This window comes from Mesoplodon densirostris, chromosome X, assembly GCF_025265405.1.
Source record: "Mesoplodon densirostris isolate mMesDen1 chromosome X, mMesDen1 primary haplotype, whole genome shotgun sequence".
Taxonomy (NCBI): domain Eukaryota; kingdom Metazoa; phylum Chordata; class Mammalia; order Artiodactyla; family Ziphiidae; genus Mesoplodon; species Mesoplodon densirostris.
In genome coordinates this window covers 24,609,483-24,633,520 of record NC_082681.1, presented here as the reverse complement: position 1 = coordinate 24,633,520, position 24,038 = coordinate 24,609,483, and the positions used below count along the sequence as shown (strand labels likewise).

The following is a 24,038-nucleotide window of genomic DNA, read 5'->3' as shown; positions in this document are numbered from 1 at the left end:
GAGGCTTATCTCCCCCCACCAAGATACTTATCAGTTACAAAGGGAAAAATGGGAACTCTACAGTGGAAAAACCCAGCAGACATCACTTCAACAAAGTGATTAAGGTTACTGTCGCCAGTAACATGACATAGTGACGTCATATGTTCCCTGGTATGATGTACTGAGAAAGACATAACATCCCTTCCAACACATTCTTGCTAAAAATGCATAATGTCAATCAAATCATGAAAAAAATGTCGAACAACCCCAAAGTGAGATTCAAACTACAAGACGACTGAACAATACTCTTCAAGAGGGTCAAGGTCATGAAAAACAAAGAAAGACTGAGAACTATCACAGATTAGAAGAGACCAAGGAGACACAGCAACACAATGCAATGTGGGTCAAGAGAATGAGAAGACAAGCCACAGACTGGGAGAAAGTGTTTGCGAAAGACATATCTGATAAGAGACTATTTTCCAAAATATACAAAGAACTCTTAAAACTCAACAATAAGAAAACAACCATTCTGATTTTTAAATGGGCAAAAGATCTGCGGAGACACTTCCCCGATGAAATATACAGATGGCAAATAAGCAAATGAAAAGATGCTCCCCATCATATGTCATCAGTGAAATGCAAACTAAAACAAAGACATACTACTACACACCTACTAAAATGGCAAAACTCCAGAACACTGACAACACCAAATGCTGGTGAGAATGTGGTGCAACAGGAACTCTCATTCACTGCCCACGAGAATGTAAAATAGTATGGCCACTTTGGAAGACAGGTTGGCAGTTTCTTACAAAATTAAACATACTCTTACCATACAATCCAATAATCGTGCTCCTTGGGATTTACCCAAAGGAGTTGACAATCTATATCTACACAAAAACCTGCACATAAATGTTTATGGCAGCTTTATTCATAATTATCAAAACTTGGAAGCAACCAAGATGTCCTTCAGTAAATAAATGCATAAATAAGCTGTAGTACATCCAGAAAATGGAATATAACTCAACACTACAAAGAAATGAGCTATCATGAAAAGACATGAAGGAACGTTAAATGCATATTACTAAGTGAAAAAAGCCAATCGGAAAAGGCTACATACTGTATGATTCCAACTATATAATATTCTGGAAAGGGCAAGACTATGGAGAAAGTGCAAAGATCAGTTGTTGCTAGGGGTTGACGGGAGGGTGGGATTAACAGGCAGCACACAGAGGGTTTTTAGGGCAGTGAAACTATTCTGGATATCATAATGGTGGATACCAGTCATTTATACATTTATCCAAACCCACAGACTGTACAACACCAAAAGTGAATCCTAATGTAAACGATGGACTTTGAATGATAATGATGTGTCAGTGTAGGTTCGACTGGTGTGGGATGTTGACAGTGGAGGAAGCTGTTGGGGGGAGGCAGATGGAATATGGGAAGTCTTTGTATTTTCCACTTGATTTTGCTGTGAACCTAAAACTGCTCTTAAAAATAAAACTCTGTTTTTAAAAACTGCAATGTGGGATCCTGGATTATAAACCCTGGAACAGGGAAAGGACATTAGGGGGAAAACATGTTAATTTCCTGGACTTGATCACTGTAATATGATTAAGTAAATTGTTAACATTAGGGGAAGCTGAGTGAAGGATATATGTGAACTCTTTACTATTTTTGCAATAAAGTCTGAAGTTATTTCAAAATTAAAAGTTTTTAAAATTGCAGCCATAATTTCAGTCTAAACAGACAAAATAAATAAAATTACCATTTCTTCAAGAGACCTTTGTTGTCCATGAAGTATATTACAAGGCATTCTTTTGTAAATGAGATCACCTGTAACAAAGTTCTTCTGGCATTTAAGTAACTATATGTTAACAATAATATTATTACTAATATAATTAATACTAAGTGCTATATATTTTATTCTAATTACTCTATAATGTAATTACTCCAACCTCCATTTGATAGGTGAAAAAACTGATTACCCAAAGTCACTTAATTATGGTTACCAAAGGGGAAAGGAGAGGAAGGATAAATTAGGAGTTTGGGATTAACATATACACACTACTACATATAAAATAGATAACCAACAAAGACCTACTGTACAGCACAGGGAACTGTACTCAAAATTTTGTAATAACTTATAAGGGAAAAGAATCTGAAAAAAATACACATGTATGTATAACTGAATCGCTTTGCTGTATACCTAAAAGTAACACAATATTGTAAATCAACTATACTTCAATAAAAAAATAATTTAAGTCACTTAATTAGTGATCGAGTTGTGATTTCAGCTTTAGAATCCAGGAATTCAACCACATCCTATACTGCTTCTCAAAAACAAAAGTGGTGGTAGAGGTAGTAGCAGCAACAGCAAAAATGATGTTGATGGTGGTGGTAATAATAATAATAATAAACCAGCCCTTAGATAAGATCATTTTGACATACATCACTTTCACTCTATAGCACAGTATTGTGATAGGTAAGTGCCACTGTTTTGTGAAATATATGATTGTTACGGGAAGAAATGCTAATTTGAGAATCTAATGGTTGAGGGTAAAAAGTTACCTTCTGTTTTTCTCTATAATCTTCTCCTTCAAACTTGTACAAACTTTGTTCAGTGTCCATTCTAAAATTTCTCAGAGAAGACTCTCCCATTTTCTGCAAGCGTTCATTCATCTCTGCAGTCTAAAGTTGAATGCATTGAAATTAGAAAATTATCACTGAATTACTTATAAAAATCTGTGGATTTTCTCTTTTTAAAAGTCAGGTTTTGATATGAAATATGCAGTCTGTTAATTTACAAGGTAATAATGCAATGTTAACATCAAACTTGAATATAAATTTAATTTGCCCCAAGTATTTTAAATACTTAAATGGTTCTTAAGTGTTCTCACTTAGGCTTTCTTTAAAATCTTTTGTCATTGAAAATGTAGCCATGTTATAATTTCTGCTGCATAATTTTAATGGGACACATGGCTAATACTAAAACAAAGGCAAACTTGGATTAAACAACACATTTGCACACTAACATGAAACACAGTAACACAAGATTGTTCAAATTCCAACATATGACCTCAGATACATGAAAAGGTACTAAATATCACTAATCGTCAGGGAAATGCAAATCAAAGCTACAATGAGATATCACCTCACACCTGTTAGAATGGCCATCATCAAAAAATCTACAAATAATAAATGCCGGAGAGGATGTGGAGAAAAGGGAACCCTCCTACACTGTTGGTGGGAATGTAAATTGGTTAAGGCAATGTAGGAAATAGTATGGAGGTTCCTCAAAAAATTAAAAATAGAGGGCCTCCCTGGTGGCACAGTGGTTGAGAGTCCGCCTGCCGATGCAGGGGATACGGGTTCGTGCCCCGATCTGGGAGGATCCCATATGCCGCGGAGCGGCTGGGCCCGTGAGCCATGGCCGCTGGGCCTGCGCATCCGGAGCCTGTGCTCCGCAACGGGAGAGGCCACAACAGTGAGAGGCCCGCATACCGCAAAAAGAAAAAAAAAAATTAAAAATAGAGCCACCATATGATCCAGCAATTCCAAATTCCACTCCTGGGAATTTATTTGAAGGAAATGAAGACGCTAACTTGAAAAGATACCTAGCTGCACCCCCATGTTCGTTACAGCACTATTTACAATAGCCAAGACATGGAAACAACCTAAGTGTCCATCATGGATGAATGGATAAAGAAAATGTGGTGTAAATGTATACAATGGAATATTACTCAGCCATTAAAGAGAAGGAAATCCTGCCATTTGAGACAACGTGGATGGACCTTGAGGCTATTATGCTAAATGAAATAAGTCAGACAGAGAAAGAAAAATACCATATGATCTCACTGATATGTGGAATCTAAAAAAAAAGAAAACCTAACTCATAGACCCAGAGAACAGATTGGCTGGTTGCCAGAGGTGGGGGGTGGGAGGTCAGTTATAAAATAAATAAGTCCTGGGTCTATAATATAAATGTATGGAGATATAGCCTCAGAAACAAAAAATAGTCTGAGGAGTAAATTCGACCAATTTACAGTAAATACAGTAAATAAGTGAACATGGTAAAATACCCCGTGGGGGTGGAATCAGCAAAATCTAGACTGTGAGCAACTCAAAAGGCAAACAATCCAGTTTCTTCACCAAATAAATTACAAGGGAAATAATACATAAATGGAGGGAGAACCTACAGATTAAAAAAGATACACATGACATATCAACCAATGACAGTGTATAGACCTTATATGCACTTTGATCTTTAAAAAAAGTTTTAGAAAAGCTTAGCTACTTCTGAGATAATTGGAAATTTGAATTATAACTGGATTTTTGCTGTTAAAGAATTATTGGGGTTTTTCAGGTGGGACAATGCCATCATGGTTATGTTTTTAAAGAGTTCTTATATCTTAGAAATACATAGTGAAATATTTACATCTGAAATGATATGGCTGAGATTTGCTCCCAAACAATCCAGGAAGGGGGAAAATGAACTGGGAGTGTGAATGGGGCAGGACTGGTTGATGGTTGTTGGAAATGGGTGATAAGTACATGGGGGTTCATTACACTATTCTGTCTACTTTTGCTTATGTTTGAAATTATCCATAATAATTTGTGAAAAAAGGTAAATTCAACAGAAAATTGCAATATTCTGAAACAGCTTATTATACTTCAACAAATAATGCTTTAATATTTTACAAAATGTTCACAAAAGTTTCAGTTAACACAATGTATCAGTAGATAATTTCTAATCCCATGCAAAAAAAGTCACAAAAATGCAGTCCTGATACAAGTGATTAAACACAAAATTTTTTTGGCTTTTAAGTAGAGTAAATACCAATATTATAAGCATGAGATATAAGGTCACTCAATTTTAAAATCTAGTTCTTACTCTTCTCACCAAAAATTAAACTAAAAAAGTCCCTAAATTATCCCTGGATATAAATCTACAAATTCTTAGAACATGAGTCATTTGAAACATGCATTTGAAACAACACACTACAATAATCATGCTGAAATAAACTGATGTTAAAGCAATCCATCGTGAAAACAAAATGCCATTTTAACTAACCTTCTTTTCCCCTCTTTCCAGAAGAGTTGTAATGTCTTCATCTGTCAGCTCACTTTCTTTAGAAGCAAAAACATGGGTGGCTCCATGACGTATCATTTGTAACATTTCCTCTTTTGCCATCTTGTTAGACTGTTGGTCAATAAGTCTTCCTGATAATAAAAATAAAAGTTGTATATATTCAATGATATTCCAGAGAAAGCATAGCATATTAGTTCTAATCAGAAACTACTACATTTAAACATAAGTAAAACTTTATAACGGAAAATTAGTGAGCTTTAAAGTAATTTTTTAAATGAACAACCCTGCAAGTTTTTCCTCTACCATACCTTCTGTTTCAATATGAATTTCCTTCTATAAAATTCAGTTAAAACATAAAAGGACAGAAACATTTTTTCATGTTCAAACTTCATTTCTCAGATCAAATTGTTCTGTATGAAAAGGTACCCTCTAATACATGTTTTAAAATTTTTAAACCAAACATTTTATCTCCTAAATAATACCAAGTACTTCAAAAGACATGCCACTGACATTCAGCTATAAGCTAGTGATGTTCAAGTACCTACTCCATATACTGAATGCCAGGTTTCAAAATAGGCAGATTTAAATTAGCATTTTTTTAAATTTGACTTTTTTCTTTTACTAAGTTTGCAGATTTTGGTCAACTTTCATTAAAAGTAATCTCCTCTGAAGAAAATTGCAAGTGTTTTTCAAAAAAAACACCTAATTCAGTTTACACGTATAAATACCTTGTTGTATGACAATTGAGTCAAGTCTCAGTTTTATCTCAGCTCTTTCAACAATCCTTTCTTCAACGGTGTTGTCAGTGATGAGACGAAATACACGTACTGGCTTCTTCTGACCGATACGATGTGCCCGATCCTAGTAAAAAAAAAAATCCTAATATAAGACATAGGGTATTCTGGATAAAATGTATGGTATAGCCAGCTTATGCTATAAAATTCTTAAAATAAAAATTAGTTCCTGTTCTCTCTAGACCTGCCACTTTTGAAACGAGGGTAAAGAATATTAAGAATATCTAGACACCCCTGGGAACACAGAAATATGCAAATATTCTGCCGTACCATTAATGGAAATTTCCAGAAGGACAACAGACAAAACCCCTTTAAGATGAGGACTAAAGAGAGCTGAAAGCTTCTGGACTAAGTTACTAAGTAACTTTAAGCCATTAAATACAAACATCTTCCACACTAGCAAGGAGTTTTTTAAGTGAGGGGCAAAGTAGTTAATAAGGGTTGCTTTGGTGGCAAAAGTCAGCTTTCTCTCATCAGCAAGCAGTTCTTTCTGCTTACTGAGGCAATTCAGGGATCTGTAGTAAAGGGTCATAAAAATTAATGGGCTATTAATACCCTTGCTGTATGGTCTTGAACTGGTCCTATGGTTTACAGTTGGTAAAGGTGTGACAGGTGGCAAGTTCTGATAACATATAAACAACTATGGGGAGTGTTTTTGGTTTTTGTTGTTTTTTTTTAAACATCTTTATTGGAGTATAATTGCTTTACAATGGTGTGTCAGTTTCTGCTTTATAACAAAGTGAATCAGTTATACATCTGTCCCCATATCTCTTCCCTCTTGCGTCTCCCTCCCTCTCACCCTCCCTATCCCACCCCTCTAGATGGTCACAAAGCACCGAGCTTATCTCCCTGTGCTAATGTGGCTGCTTCCCACTAGCTATCTATTTCACGTTTGGTAGCGTATATATGTCCATGCCACTCTCTCACTTCGTCCCAGCTTACCCTTCCCCCTCCCCATATGCTCAAGTCCATTCTCTAGTAGGTCTGTGTCTTTATTCCCGTCTTGCCCCTAAGTTCTTCATGACCATTTATATTTTTTTTTTAGCAGCCACTATGGAGAACATTATGGAGGTTCCTTAAAAAGCTAAACATATACCCTGAGAAAACCATAATTCAGGAAGAGTCATGTGGGCTTCCCTGGTGGTGCAGTGGTTGAGGGTCCGCCTGTCGATGCAGGGGACACGGGTTCGTGCCCCAGTCCGGGAGGATCCCACATGCTGCAGAGCGGCTGGGCCCGTGAGCCATGGCCGCTGAGCCTGTGCGTCCGGAGCCTGTGCTCCGCAACGGGAGAGGCCACAACAGTGAGAGGCCTGCGTACCGCAAAAAAAAAAAAAAAAAAAAAAAAAAGAAAAAAAAAGAAAAAGAGTCATGTACCACAATGTTCATTGCAGGGGGAGTGTTTTTAAAACACAAGAAGCTGCCAGAGCAAATAGGTGAAGGGAGGAGGCTGGTCGAGAAAAACAAATCAAAGAAACAGGGTTCAAAACAGCCCTTGTACTAAATATAAAAACATTAGAGCCAGTAACAGTTTCAACACAGCACACTGAGAGAGAATGCAACACCCCTACACATATTTACATTTCAAACTCAGATCAGTAAATCGTGAAAGATCAGCTATCCTCTAACACTTTTAAGGAAATAAAGTGTTACCAGTAAGTTTTCCAGTTCAGTAACACTTACTGGGGCTTACTCCTACTTAGTCACATCAAACATGCAGTTTGGTACCTAAAGCAGTAACAATTATGCCAAAGCATGTGGATTTTAAAATGTCCCAATGGTCAATATTTTCAATTCTCTATTATAAAAGAAAAGGGATGACTTCTAAGCTCTGCCTCATTGGCATATGACTTTAATCGTTTCCAAAGACAGTCAGTTGTCCCATAAATTCCGGGGATTCTGAGTGCATAGCTATGTTGTATCTTTTTACTTCTGAAATTATATATATCTCAAAACTTGAGTCACAGTGACTCACGTTGTAGCTCTAGTTCAATAAATGATACCGTGATGAAAGGTAAGAAAAGCTCCCTGAATCTTTTTTAAACATAGAGTAGTTTCTGATGGTGTCCTTAGGTAGCAAATGTTTTCCTGGAATACATTCCTTTGTTACCTTTTTACCTCCTTGCCCCAATTGTTTTATAACAGAAATTAAAATCCTATCTCTCCCAATTTCAGTGCTAAGGATTTTAATATATTTAGTTGTTAAGGAAAATAATACTGAAAGACTAATTTTTAAACCCTTTTCATTAAAACATATGTATGTGCCCTCTTCAATATTTAGGAGTGGGAAAAAATGACATTTCTGTTTCATGATAAAAGCCAAAATTGGGCTTCCCTGGTGGCACAGTGGTTGACAGTCCGCCTGACGATGCAGGGGACATGGGTTCGTGCCCCAGTCCAGGAAGATCCCACATGCCGCGGAGTGGCTGGGCCCGGGAGCCATGGCCGCTGAGCCTGCGCGTCCGGAGCCTGTGCTCCGCAACAGGAGAGGCCACAACAGTGAGAGGCCCGTGTACCGCAAAAAAAAAAAAAAAAAAAAGCCAAAATCAACACACAAATGCTATAGTTGGGCTTGGGGTGTATTTGTTTTTGTTTCGTTTGTTTTTGCAATCAGCACAGCAACTTTTTTCCAGAAAAATCTATTTTAACATCTACAACTCCCCCAAAGATTGTTGTTACCCTTTTATTGTAAATTACCTTTGTGCTGTATAAGTAACAATAGTTTTCCGAGCTAAGGCAAATTTCTGATATCATTAAAGATTACTAACCATAGCTTGTAGATCAACCTGTGGATTCCAGTCTGAGTCATACAGTATAACCACATCAGCACTTGCCAAGTTAATTCCAAGACCTCCAGCCCTGGTACTCAGCATAAAGATGAATTTGCTACTATTAGGAACATTAAAGGCCTCTATTGCTTCCTTTATTTAATTGACAGGAGATGGAAGAAAAAGAGAGAAAAATCAAATTATATTACCAGAGTCCTTAAGAAAGAAATAAACATTTTAACATGCATGCTCAAAACCCCACTTTGTAATATTCTTCCACCTTCAAAAATAGTTAAGCATCTATCTATAAACTGTACTATGTGTACAGTAAAAAGTGTATTACATAATGTTCCTAATCTTTAGAAGCTTACATCAATAAAAAGAACAATCACAAAGACATTTAACTAAGCAAGTAATCAATCATTTAAATTATTTTAAAATAATAATAGTGAAAATGTTTTAATTGAGTGGGAGCTAAAATATATCTAGGGGGGTAAAATGTCAGATATCTCAACTTCATTCCCATTAATTTATGAAGAATTAATAAAGAAGGTATAGAAGACCAACCAAGAGAGATAAAAGCTTAGAAATGGGAATGAGAGCAACAGATAGAGGGGAAGGTAAGTAGATTTATTTCCAGATGGTGAAAAGGAGCAAACAGGGAAGTAATGAGGAAAATCAGGAAGGTAATCCAGGAATATTCAGTGAAGAGTCTTAAAAATTAATAGGATGTTAATATCCTTACTATATAAAGATCTCATACAAATTAATTAGAAAGAAACACTAAGACCCCAATAGAAAAATGAGAAAAAACAGGACAGTACACAAAAGAACAAGTACGAATGGCTAATAAACACAAGAATAATGTTCAATCTCACTAGTAATCAAATAAATGCAAATTAAAACAACATAATACCATTTTTTAAAGATTAAAAAAATGATATACTCAATGTTGACGAGGGGGCGGTGAGACGGGCACTCTCATACATTGCTGCTGGGAGTGTAAATTGGTACAACCTTTCTGGAAAGCAATTTGGCAATATGCATCAAGAGTCTTAAAAGTGTTCATACCCTTTGACCCAGTAATTCCACTTCTAGGAATTTATCCTAAGGAAATAATCAGAGATGGGCACAAAGATTTATGTATAAGGACTTTTACTTAAGCATTACTTATAATAGTGAAAAATTGGAAACAACCTGAATGATCAACAATAGGGGGATAAATTATTTATTGTATGTCCACAGGGTGAAATATTACACTAAAATTATTTTTACAATGATATGTTTTTACTGATATAGGAAAGTACAACATAATGTTGAGTAAAAAGTATCAGGATACTGAACTTCATATGTAGTGTATAATATTAATTATTTATATATTATATATGCATAAAAAGATTGGCCAGAAATACTTTTCTTCTCAAGATTTCCTTGGCAATCATATATTACTTTCATAATCACAAAATACAGGAAGTTCTATTTTTAAGGAATGGAATGGCATGGTCAAAAGTTGCAGACAGAGAAGGTGACTCTGCCGCAGTCCATACAGCATGTAGAGGGGGCAGTATAGAAAGCAGCATGGTGTAGTGAGAGGCAATTTGGTGTAGAGGAAATAGCAAAAACCTGGGTGTGAATCATAACTCTACCATTTATTACACATGTGGTTCTCAGCAAGCATTTAACCTCTCTGAGACACAGTTTCAAGTGGAGAAAATTATGCCAATACTTTACTGGGCTGCTGGGAGAATTCAGCTGGAACTCTAAGTTGCCTAGCTCATAGTCGTTGCTTGACAAATGTTAGTTCCTTTCCCTATAAAAGTGAGGAGGCCAATACGTAAAGGTTACAGAAGCTAGCTGAATTTAGCTGTAGCAATGGAGAAAGGGCAAATCCAGCTGCTATTGAGAAAGAATTGCTTATTAACAGCTCGCAAACAAATCAAGTAAGGAATTAAAGGTAGTCTTCCCCTTCTTACTAGGAAAATAGATGAAATGCTTGTCTGAACAACAACATAATGGGAAGGCAGGACATTTCCAAAACAAAATGAACAGCTCTCACTTTGCTATATCTTTTTTTTTAAAGATTCTTTTTTGATGAGGACCGTTTTTAAAGTCTTCATAGAATTTGTTACAATATTGCTTCTATTTTATGTTTTGGATTTTTGGCTGCAAGGCATGTGGGATCTTAGCTCCCTAGCCAGGGATCGAACCCCCACCCCCTGCATTGGAAGGCAAAGTCTCAACCACTGGACCGCCAGGGAAGTTCCTCACTTTGCTATATCTAAAGTCGAAGCATGTGATTCAAAGTCTCTGAAGCGAGAACATTATTTAACATTTTAAGAAATCAGATAATTGGAGCATAATTAGGTAAAGTCCACATTATTCACGAGCAGAGAGATTAGACAGAAATGCAAATTGGCTATTTGAGATCAGAAAGCACCTACTCTTCTGCCTTAGTATCATCTTCATTCTGGGAAGAAGGGCCATCTTGGACGGTACTATGCTTAATGTGGATTTGGAGAAATCCATTCCCAGGAATAAATCAGCAAAAGCCCAATAAAGCTTCAAGTTACCATTTCAGAGAGGGTAAAAGACTAAAGAGCAGGGAACAGTATAAACTTTGAAACGTCCTCATTTATAAATATTACCGCAACTTTTTTCCCACAGTGGGTAGCAGGGAAACCCTTAATGTGAAAAGGGCCTGTGCTCCTGCTGTGGACACTATCATACACTATGCCAGGTTTCACTAAGGAGGCACACAAGGGACAGAGTGCCCACTGCAGCTATGGAAGGAGAGGGACACAGGCTGAGAGTCTTTGTGGCCTGAGAAGGGGTCCTAGAGCTGAGAGGTGAAAAGGCCTGTGTGCACTTTCATGACCTGTGGGCTATACTGCACTACACAGTACAAAAACTCTGTTCATACATATTATATGCAGTGATCCTCACAACACTGTCAGGAAAACAGAAGCCTAAGCATTAATATTACCCTTATAATAAAGAGTCAAAGATACTGAGGCTCAGAGGATTAAATAGCTTGCACGCATAGTGGTGGAGTTGGTGTTAAGTTCAGGTCTTCTGAAACCAAGTTCAATGCATTTTCCACTATACCATGAAATCACGATCTCTGCCCAGAGCATGAGTATAGACTTAAAACAGAGGCCAAAGACAGAGCCCTGAAGGATCACAGAAAAGAGAAGATAAATTAGCAAAGCCCTCTCCCTCAAAAAAAAAGTGCTTTAAAGGGCTTAAAATACATTAGACCCCTGACATTCATGAGAAATCATCTAAAAATCTTTAAGAATTTCCAAATTAGAGAAAAATACTGGGTGCTAGGCAGGCTTCCTCATTAGCTAAGTGACTCATTCCTGCACACCAACCTTTTAGTACTCCAAAATCCAAGTGCATGATAAGCTCCTACACCTATGTTGTCCCATTTCGGTTGTACAAAATTTCCATAAGACTGAGATCATTCCCTTTACAAATTACTGTCTCATGAGTCTATGGTTGCTCATAAATTGAAACAATCTCAACTGTTAAGCTCCATGAAGAGCGAGGGTCTAATGTAGGAGGCAAATCAAGAAAAGAAAATGACATAGAATCAGGGGTCAAAGAGTAAACTGAGAAACAAGTAGTCAAAAGGCCAGAGACAGCAGTGATTAGAGGAGGTAAGGATGTAATAGATAACTTAGGATGTCTTTGAAAACCTTGGAAAGAATGATTTGTAAAGAGCCAGTGTAATGGAAGTCCAGCTAAAGATCTCAAAGAGAGAGATGGTAGTGAGAAATTCAATGCACCTAGCTAAAGAAAAGGCCAAAGTTCAAAACTACCTAATGATGAAAAACATGGCTTAATTGAACTCTGATTTTTCAAGTCTTGCTTTATTTTCTCTTCCTCACCTCTCTTTCTTCATGTGGGGTTTGTCCATCCAGTCGACAATACTCGTAACCACGCCACATACAATAATCCTCCAAAATGTCCAGCAAGCGAGTCATCTGGCTAAAAATGAGAACCCTTGAACCTAAAACATTTCACCAAAAAAAAGCAAGTTATTCATCTTGTGTAAAACTAACTTGAAAGTTACAAAAATAAAAGTAAACATCACATGCAATATAAATATATAGCACATGAACACTCCACTAACCACACACACACACACACACACACACACACACAAACACACACACACACCTTCAAGGTATACCAAACAGAAGTATGCATTTGTTGAGTTACACATTTTTAAGGTCCTCAAAATCCTCCACGCATATTAGGATGATTTAAAAATCTGCCCTTACTAGAAATAGAGACACAGATGTAGAGAACAAATGTACGGACACCAAGATGGGGGAAGTGGTGGGTTGAATTGGGAGATTGGGATTGACATATATACACTAATATGTATAAAACAGATAACTAATAAGAACCTTCTGTATAAAAAAATAAATAAAATTTAAATGATAAAAGAGTAAAAATAAAATAAAATAAATTTTTAAAATAATAAATAAATAAAATAAAATCTGCCTTTACTCCATCCTGAGGATGTTTCTAGCCTCTCATCCTCAGGAGATACACCCCCACACTGCTTCCAAGCTTCTCTTCCTAACATACAAGTCTGATCACATCACTCTCCACAGCCAAATGTTCTATGACCACCCCCACCACCTTCAAAATAGTCCAAACTCCTTAAATCATAGTGTAAAAGGCCTTTTGTAATGGCCCCATCCATCTTCCCAGACTCATCCACTGCCACTCTACCCAAATACCACAAGCTCCACATTCCCTTCTTTCACACCTCTGCTTCACTGAAGATGTGGAACACCCGTCCCTTCCTTTTTCTCCTGGTTTACTCCTACACATTCTCCCGTGCTCACCTCAAACGTCATCTTTGTGAAGACTTCCCCAACTCCCAATCTCTCAGCATATCACAGCACTATCACAATGACCTGCAACTATTCCTCCTCACTGTACTGTGAGCATCTACAAGGCAAGGACTGTTGTCTTGTGCATCTTTGTATACCCAGCCCCCAGGACAATTCCTGACAAACAGTAAATACTCAACAATGTGTGCTGAACAAGTGAATGAATGAATGACAAATGATTATGCAAAATGTTATTCATATACAATATTAAGTTACTTCACATTAATTTGAAGATTTGTAACTCACCCTGTTCTTTGAGTTTGGCCAACAGTTTATCAAGAACTACCATTTTACCACTGTTGCTAACAATGTGCTCATCAGTGGTATACGGTGGACCAGGTTCAGCACCATCAAACAGGTAAGGGTGATTACAACACTTTCGAAGCTGCATCAGAATGTTTAAGAGCCGCATCTTGTCCATTTTGCCAGCAGAGTTTAGAACATCAATATCTTTCATCAGGATTTTTGTATACCTAAAATTTTAAACTATAATTAATCATCGACTATTATAAAGGCTTAATGCCATCAAGAAATGTCCCTTTGGAAAAAAAATTAATGTCCCTTTGGTGATCTGCTTAGATTCCTATTTAAAGAAAAACAAAAAGATTTGATTTGAGACTAAATTTGATCAGCAAAACCAAAAAATATTGAAGATCTGAATATTTTAACTTGTATGTTGCCTGTAAACCTATTTCCTCCTGCTTTATCCACTGCTAAAAACTGCCATCAGCTGATAACAATTCAGACAACTACATCTGATAATTATTAATATTTAATAACTACAATATTTGCTGAAAGTTGGTATCTGGCTTTTACTTGTTTGAGCTAAAAACAATTGCAATTTCTTATACCTGTCTTCATAGGTCATTTTTTTCTGATCCTATAAACATTTTTATTGTCTTTTCTAGACCTTCACCCAGAAGAAAACAGACCTACGTATCCACCTGGACAGTAATAATATTTAATTATAACGACAGCCAACTTGTACTGAGTGCAAGTGCCAGGTATATGAATCATCTTGTTAAATCTTCACAACTCCAATATAAGTACTAGGGTCACTTCCATTTTACAGATGGAAATTCAGGCAGCTAAAATAAGTGAAACAATTTATTCAGAGCCACAGAAAGGGACAAAGCGAGGGTTTGATCTTAACGTCTGAGTCCAGAGAAATATACTCTTTACCACTACTCTATACTGGCTTCAATAATAGAGCAGTCACTGTATATTATAAATTATCTAATTTTATTTATATAAGCAACACTTTGCTTCTCTTAGTAGCATTATTACATTATTAACATGTTTAATTTTATGTAATTTATGATTCCCTGTGACTCCTCTTGTCAATTTCCTGCTCTGCTTGTATTTATCAATACAAGCTTGCTTTTTTCATTGATGGAAAAAGCAAGAATAACCAACAAATGTGCCGGTGACATTATCCCCTTTAACCCTAACATCCTTATAAGCTAAGTATTATTATCCCCATCTTACAGAAGGGAAGCTGAGATTACATAACTTGTCCAAGCTAAATAGCTATTAAGAGGCAAAGCACTGACTCAAACACAGGTCTATAGACTCCAAGGCCCATGCTCTTTCCTAAAGGTTAAATAAAATACTCATCAATTTTCTATTAAAATATCTGAACTACTTAACTTGGCATTTAAACATAAAAATGCAATTTCTGAACTAAAGGCACAACTGAACCACTACAAAGCTAATTTTTAATAAATAAATTCTAATGGAAATAAAATAGCTCACCATTCTCGCTGCATTTTACTCAATCCCAAGTAAATCTTGATTTCCTTTTTAGGAGGCAGGCTCTTCTCTACATCAGTTTTTATACGTCGTAACAAAAATGGTTTTAAAACCTAAAAAGTGAGAGTTTTTATAAAAGTTTATAAAACATTCAATATTATAAACCATTTATTTCATTGACAACATCCTAATGTGAAATTTACTTCCCACTGTATAATCTGAAAAACACTACCAACACCAGTTGCCAACTTTCTTGCTAAAAAAGAACCAAGTAATGGCCCATTAGAGACACAGAATAGGGGACCTAAATTAGACATTCATGATTTGATGGCAGAAAAGACATTAAAAATTAAGACAATAAGATTATTGACTATTGAAAAAGTACAAAATATCCTTTTAAAAAAAATCTGCTGTCATACAATATTTTTAAACCTGAGAGGAAATCTGAAGTCAGAATATGGATCCAAGAGTCTCTAAAAGTGAAACAAAAATTCAAGCCATTTAAAAATGGTTAAATATACGAATGAGGAGAAAGTGGTTCAATGTTAAGGAAGATACGAATGAAAAGAGAAAAAACATGAAATAATCAGTGTATACCTGCAAGGCAATTCTATCACAAGAAAAAAAGAAACCTCTAGAGCACCTGCAATGTGCCAAATACTACACCATGAACTTGACAGAGTATTAAATCCTTACAATAAATCTTTGAGGGAAAGGCAATTATTTCAATTTTAGTAACGTCACCAAAGTCACCTTGCTAGTAAGTGGTAAAAGCAGAAATCAAACCCAGATCAGGCTGATTCTACATCCAGCTCAGTCCCTGATTAGCTGTTGTGAGCTGGGCAAGTTCTTTAACTTTTCCAAGCCTGTTTCCTCATCCGTTCATCTAAAACATATAGATTTATGGTATATATGTATGTCAAGCATTTTTAAATGGGGATAAAGATACCTATTTTCAAGGCTTCTGTGACAATTTGTGGTAGTACATGTGTAGAGCTTAACCACAGTAGACATCAGTAAACTGTGGCTATTATTACTAGAGATCCATGGGAGGTAAGGAAAAGGGAAGTGTAAACGAAGACTTCTGGTTTCCTGCTTGGGCCTCTTAAATTTGTCTAAGTGGCATTTTTAAGAGTTTCAACTGACTGTGAGACATTTAGGCAGAAGACTCAGAAGGCAGTGGGATATGTAAGTCTAGAGCTTAGGAGAGAGACAAGGAGAGAGAAATTTGGGAGTTATAAGTATAGAGGTGGTAGCTGCAACTATGGGAGTGAACCCCGAGGGAGAGCACATATGAAAAAGGAAGCCAAAGACAAAGCCCTACAAAACACTAAACTTTCAGGGACAGAGAAAGAAAAGCCCATGATGGGGACTGAAAAGAATAGCTAAAGAGGTAAGAGAAAATCCATCCCATACCCCGGACACTAAACAGAAAGCTCTTAAAGCAGGAGTGGTTAGCAGTACTAAATATTGCAGAGACGCTAGGGCACTGACCAAAAGGTATACCCTGAACTAAGTAACTGAAAAATCACAAACACTTGTGAAGTAAGGTTCAATTGTATTTAATGGATAAAAGCTAGTGGTCAATGGATGCAGGAGTGAACAGGACCCACCAGAGACAGAGTAAACATTCCCCAGAGTTGACCAAGTTCGTGCTATCAGAGGCCCAGCTGTACTACAACTTGTGTTACAAGATTCTTGGAAGATTTGTCTTCTACTCCTCTGCATTCTTACAATAAATTCCCTATTACATAAGGTCATTTGTTTCTGGACTTGTTCTGTTTAACTCTAAATAAATATTTACATAAAGGATGATGACTGTTGGGGCTTCAAGTCAATAAATGTTTAATGAGCAGTTACTCTGGACCAGGCACACAGGGCACAATGTGGTGGAAGATAGACAGGGTCTCTGCCACTTCAAGTTTACATTTTTCCAGGGTAGGGGGAGAGAGGGAGAAGTGGACAATACATGGGTTTTTTTTTTTAGTATTATTTGTAAAGAGAGATTGAGACTCTCGTTAAAAACAGCAGACAAAAAATAGCAATTGCATCTATACCCACTTCCTCACAAAACTCCACTAAGCCAATTAAAATTATAGGTGTACATTTTTAAAAAAGAGTGAATAGGGACTTCCCTGGAGGTCCAGTGGTTGAGACACCACACTTCCAATGCAGGGGGCAGGGGTTTGATCACTGGTCGAGAACTAATATCCCACATGCCACATGGTGCAGCCAAAAAAAAAAAAAAAAAAAAAAAAAAGAGCGAATAGGAGATTTGGTGGTGGAGATAGAGGGGATAAACTAAACTTTCAAATAGCTTAGCCATCAAGGTAATAAACCAGAATCACAGCTCGAGAAGGACAAAGTGTTGAGGGAGTACTGTTCTGTGTATGTGAGGTGGGGGCATCTAAGTGTGGGTTAGGATTTAACAAGGGAGATAACTGAGCATGTTTACATGTTGAAGGAAAAGAGCCAACATGGAAGGAGAGGTAGAAAATTCAGTCAATAAAAAGGATAAATCAAGGGGAAAAGTCCATAAGGAAACAGGAAAAGATGAGATCCAGGGTTTATGTTGGAACAATTAGCCACTGCTGGGAGAAAGAAGACCTCTTCCACTCAAACAGAGGTAACACAGATGCAGATATCCTTGGAAGATGGATATCCTCGAAGGAGTTCCTACCTAATGTCTTCTATTTTCTCTTTGAGAAAGGAATGATGGTACTTGCTGAGAAAGGAGGAGGGCAGGGAACACCTGGGTTAGAGGTCTTGGGAGACTGAGGAAAGTCTGAAATAGCTCTTCTAGGAAATGACAAAGAATGCTGAAGAAGGCCATGCTGAAGGATCACCAACATCATCAAATCCCAGCTTACGTTAGGGAACATGAAACTGTAGTGGCTCCAACCTGTACAGTGGGTGTAATCTTCTTTATCAGTGTTGAGCAGCCCCAGTACAGAGCAGGTCACTCTGCTAGTAAGTGGTAGAAGCAGAATTCAAACCCATAGGACAGAGACACAGTTACATAATTCCAGTTTAGGGCTTTTAGGACAGAAATGGCAGCTCAAGAGAGCAAGGGAGTTTGAGATATTGGCAAAAAAAAGTGGTTCAAGTGATAGAAAATGGGCTCATTGCTGGATACAGAAAATGTAATAGAAATGGTCTGACAGATGGGGGTAAAGCAGGGGTCCAGGCACTGGATATCTCTGTGAGATAACAGGACAGGTACAAATGGAGTAATATGAGTGAAAGAGAAGGATACAAGAAGCTGTTAACAAAGAAGGGAAAACTGGTGTCCAATGAATGTGAGGGGGTCACCTGGTAATGAGTAGATGACAGAGAAAAGAATGGACGGAGGATGGACTTGCAAGATAACTTGAGCCTCAAAGGAAGAGTTTTACACATGACAGTGGAGAAGCAGTGGTTTTGAAATGGCATTGGGGAGCTAGGAGAATACTGATGCAATCTCAGGGACCTGTGGGGTACAGGAGAGTGAACAGCCTCTATGGGAGAGAACCACATTATCCAGGGGAGAGAGCCAAAGCAAAAGAGCTGTTTCGTAGAGAAGCTGAGGATACAGTGGGAGTTTGCCTCCCCAAGAGGCTATTAGAAAAGTTGAGAGGGAAAAACACTGAGACTGAGCCCAGAAGCAAATCCACAAGTTCGAACAGATTCTATAGCAGCTTGTTTTCTAGCTCAGTTATATATATATAATTACTAAATTTTCCAGTCTGCTATTACTTACTGCGTGAAGTCTTTCCACAAGTTTTTGATCACCAAGACAATTTTTAGTGTCAAACCAAGAATCAAAGTCCTGTGGAGGAGTGAAAATTCTGCAGTAAGTGCGCAGTTGTTTTTTCTTTAATAAATGCAGTATTCTATAAATTCTTATACAACTCATATAGCAATAATTCATTTTAAAAGCACTGTCAAAAATATGTTAACTGTGATGGCCAATATTATTTACTTCTGAAAACAGATAAAATACTGGAGCAGTTAACAAAATTTGAACCGCATTATAGAGGCACTCCATCAGCAGTTTTTCCTTAAAAAGTTTTATTAGGCTTCCCCATACCATAGTAGCACTATATCCAGTTAAAAGGAGTAGGAATAAGAATAAAAAATTGAAGACATGCTAATGAAAATGTTAATCAAACAGTAAAAATGAACAAAAGCAAGATAAGGTATACAAACCAATAGATAGCTGAACTTGGTACTTTTATTATCAATTAATATCAGTAATGAGGAAAATCAAGCTCCAAAGTCCTTAAATCATTCAATTCTGTTTGCTGCACTAGCATAACCTTGTGTTAATGATAAAAACAGTATAAATCATACATTTACAAAATATGTTGCTTTTCACATCACATATTATAAGCTCTTTAGTACTCACCAAATGTTAATACCTGCAATAATTAAAGATTATTTCAATGACTCCAACTGCCAAACTAGTATGCAGAAAACCCTTCCAATTTAATTAAAAGAAAATTTAGAAAGCACTATTCTGAACTCAGTCTACCTTATGTCATAAGTTGTGGTAGCGATGTTATTATATAGGCAAAGTTTAACAGGCAGGATAATCTCAAAGAAAAGAAACATTATTTCTCTAAATATCCCCATTTGAAAAAATTTCTACTTAAGAGCACCTTTCCGAGAAAATCAAAACACAAATAAAGAATTACAAATGAAAAAGAACTATCAATTTCAATCTACATTCTATGCTTTGAAAACAGATGTCTGTGAACATAAGAAAATTACACTTAAGACGTATGACAAGGCTTCCCTGGTGGCGCAATGGTTGAGAGTCCGCCTGCCGATGCAGGGGACACGGGTTCGTGCCCCGGTCCGGGAAGATCCCACATGCCGCAGAGAGACTGGGCCCATGAGCCATGGCCGCTGAGCCTGCGCGTCTGGAGCCTGTGCTCCGCAACGGGAGAGGCCACAACAGTGAGAGGCCCACGTACCACACACACACACACAAAAAGTATGACAAACTTACATCTGCAGAATTAAAGACATCAGGCAATAAAAAGTTGAGTAGTGCCCAGAGTTCATGCAGGTTATTCTGCAAAGGTGTTCCAGTTAGGAGCAAGCGGTTAGTTGACTTGAACTCACGAACAATCTCTGAAAGCTATAAAAATAATAGTTATGTCAACACTGTTTTATTTATTAGAATGTTCATCAGTTCTTCATCCAACCCAATACATTTTTTGAATGAAATAAAACTTGAAAATTAATTTTCTGTGGCAAAATATCCTGGTTCAGGTGACATTGCCACAGTGAAGCACAACTGAACAAAATATTCTAGGCATTTCTACACTTACAAGAATGCAGATCATAGTCACACCTGAGACCGTTCCCCCACTTTAAAAAATTTACTTTTTCCATTTTGGGTCCACAGAAACAGTCAGAACTCTATGGAATTCAGGCTAGTCACTTTATACAACAGTATCGCCTTCTCCCTGCCAATCATGTTCATCCACCATGCCTAGCCAACGTCTAACTTGGCCTGGTCACATTTTTTAAGCACCACACTTGAGCCCATTTTCCCCGAATATCTTATATTAACTGTCTAAATATAAAACCACAAAAATTAAAGCAGAAAAAGTACAAAAGAACAGTAATCTTATCAATAAAAATGCACATTTCTATAGTGCTCTTAAATTAACAATTATTCTCTAACATGCGTCCTCTTATCGGGTATTAACTCTAATTTGAAAAGCACCACCTGGTGATTTTGCTTCAGTTGTGTCCCTGGTTCTCCCAAAGCAGCCCAGTGATCCAAAGAGAGGTTCATCATAATAATTGACGCTTTTCCTACTGTTGATGGAGTTGAATGGCAAGAAATGTTGGTATTTTTAAATGTTAACACCACACTCTAATTCACACAAGTAAGATAATTCTAGGAAATGATTTTTTCTAATCCATATGAATACACGTAAGGTAGCTCCTCAAAAAATAAACCAATGCAAATCACATTTATACACCAAATATTGCCAAAATATTAAAATACTGTAGCATAACAGAGTTACTTAGGCTGCAACAGTTACAGCAAATGAACACCTAATTTTCTTTACATAAAAATTGGGCTCAATTTTCATTTGTCTTATATTCAATCATTTAAACTTCAAAACCATTTTAAAAACTGATTTTCTTTCGCATTCTGTGAATAAAATCACAACCTTTTATCACTTTTAAAATTCTGAATACAGAGAAGTAAACAAACAGAAATTGTAGTTAAAAGAAAACTTTAATAAAGATGTTGAGAACTAGCTTACCTTAGATTTTTCATTCTTTATTCTGTGAGCCTCATCGATGACTAGGTATCGCCAGTGAAACTTTTTGAATACAGATTTTTCTTTAATTACCATCTCATAAGAAGTAACACAAACATCCCACTCTCCTGGCATCATTTCATCACGAATAAAAGCAGCCTGATGCAAAATAAAGTTCCTTATATTAGAATATGTTGACAAGATGTCACAGAATTAAAGCATCAACAGACTATTAAGAATTCTAAGAGACCCTTGGAATCATTTGGTCTCATCCATTTTAGAGATAGGAAATCTGAGGCCCAAAGATACTTTTGTGGTCAATTATCTGTATGACATGCTAATATTTTTCATCAACGAAAGAGAAGCAAAGGCTTCCATTAAACGAGTACAGCATATTCAAAGAACTGGAGAAGTTCATATCACCAGAAGATGACAATTACTAGGCTCTCTCTTCATACCACAAAGGATCAAAAGGACATGGGCAAAGGAACTACTTTCTGAATACCATACTCTTACCAAGATCCAAGCATTACCAACATGATAGCATTTCCATAAATGGAAAAAGCTCAACATACATGAGTGATTCCAACCTTTTGAGATCTCTTGTATGTCTCCTTCACTTTCTAGCAGGGATGAGTCATAAATTTTGTTACGGGGTCATGAAAGCCCATTAATGTTTTTGTGAAATTCCTGACGTTATGAGGCTATAAATGATTTTATAAAGGGGACTGGCTCTATATAGTACAAGAGTCTATTTAAAACAGTGAGACTATTTAAAACTATTTTTAAATCTTCATAGGCAGTGGCCAATGTGGTAGCCAAGTTGATTGAAAGCATTTTTAACTTGTATTAACTGAATTCTAGATTAATTTTTATTACAGGTCAAAATAAAACCACAGGGCTTCCCTGGTGGCTCAGTGGTTGGGAGTCCACCTGCTGATGCAGGGGACATGGGTTCGTGCCCTGGTCCGGGAAGATCCCACATGCCGCGGAGCGGCTGGGCCCATGAGCCATGGCTGCTGAGCCTGCGCGTCCAGAGCCTGTGCTCCGCAACGGGAGAGGCCACGACAATGAGAGGCCTGCGTACCACAGTAAATAAATAAATAAATAAATAAATAAATAAAACCACAAAGGTTAACAGGGAGCAGCAAAATCTACATTGAGAAGGGACTGGTTAGTACTGTAAATCTGAAATTACAGTGCATAAACAAAATTGACTGTTCACTGCAAAGTCATTATTTCATAAATTCAATTATGCATCAGACACACCAGGGACTCTTTCAACAAATATTCAATGAGTGCCCACTATGTAAAAAAGAATTGCCTGGATTGAAGTAGAGGACAGATAAAAGGCCTTTGCAGATCTCAGCTGCTCCCTGGGAAGTGGTATTCAAAAAGTTAATTAAGACATTAGGGAGTTAGAGGCAAAATAAAAAGAACCAGGGTGCCAGACCCTATTTAGTCCTGCATATACCTTACCCTTATTTGATTTTGTGAAATACTCAGTTTAATGGTTCCTTGTACAGTTTCATAGAACATACACATATTTTAATTTAAATTAGCTCTTCTTTTAAATTTGTGTAACTACTTGATAGTTTCAGAGTTAAATATCTTGACAGAATATTAAAGATCACATAATCCAAAAGCTCTCATATTATAGGTGACAAAAATTAAGGCCCTTTGAGATTCATTCAACATCACAGTCAGTAGAAAAGCCAGAATTAAGACCAGATCTCCTGTTTCCATGTCCATGACCTTTGATGCCTCTGGAGTGTGAAAGGAAGGGGTCAAAAACTATGTTTAGGAATCATACCTCTAAATACTTCAGGACTACATTAGCTTCAAACAGGATCAGGATTTTCTCTAATAATTTCCTACCTCAATTAAATACCTACTGTAGCCTACATCAAATACTTTATTACCAAAATACTGACCTCATAAAGTGTTTACAGAAGGCCAGGAAAATATAAAGATCCAATATATCTATCCCATGTGGTACAAAGGTTCAAATCTGTCGATAAATAATGATCTGGATTTTCTCTACACATAACGACATCAATCTTTAAGTGTTGCATATGGCACATTAATCATTTATGTACTTAACAATTACTGGTTCTCAAACTCTTTGACCATGGCCCACAGTAAAATAGTATTTTAGGTCGCAATCCAGTATATACATACATGTTTGAGGGCATGTATACAGAAAGAAGCAATACATATCCTCAATGCTACTTTCTACTCTGTTCTATCTCAAGGTTTTAAAAAATTGTTGTCACCACCCACTAAACTGAACCCCAACCCATTAATGAGTGGCAATTTGCAAAACATTGACTTTGAAGGTTAGTTTTCATGATTAAGAAGTTTTTGAAGTGTCTAGAAGAATTTCAACCTCCCATGGGGTAGAGATAGGGCAGTCACCAATTAAATACATCCACCCTTTCTTGAAAACTCCCAGAGACACTTCATGAAACCCT

General features: G+C 36.9%; 1 protein-coding gene across 6 annotated transcripts in view; it reads right to left on the bottom strand.

The window, feature by feature from the left end:
• The window catches only part of SMARCA1 (SWI/SNF related, matrix associated, actin dependent regulator of chromatin, subfamily a, member 1), a 70,679-nt gene that overhangs the window by 34,079 nt on the left and 12,562 nt on the right, over positions 1-24,038 (bottom strand). For 4 of the 6 annotated variants that reach the window (XM_060087252.1, XM_060087257.1, XM_060087254.1 and 1 more), the window contains 11 exons: positions 21,568-21,723; positions 20,289-20,420; positions 19,035-19,103; positions 15,299-15,408; positions 13,790-14,016; positions 12,524-12,645; positions 9,702-9,737; positions 8,631-8,783; positions 5,800-5,932; positions 5,054-5,202; positions 2,551-2,670 (listed from right to left, as the gene is read on the bottom strand). In XM_060087252.1, coding sequence (XP_059943235.1) covers positions 2,551-2,670; positions 5,054-5,202; positions 5,800-5,932; positions 8,631-8,783; positions 9,702-9,737; positions 12,524-12,645; positions 13,790-14,016; positions 15,299-15,408; positions 19,035-19,103; positions 20,289-20,420; positions 21,568-21,723 — 1,407 coding nt within the window. The remainder of the gene's footprint in view (positions 1-2,550; positions 2,671-5,053; positions 5,203-5,799; positions 5,933-8,630; positions 8,784-9,701; positions 9,738-12,523; positions 12,646-13,789; positions 14,017-15,298; positions 15,409-19,034; positions 19,104-20,288; positions 20,421-21,567; positions 21,724-24,038) is intronic. The other 2 variants (XM_060087253.1, XM_060087256.1) reach the window with 1 other exon arrangement.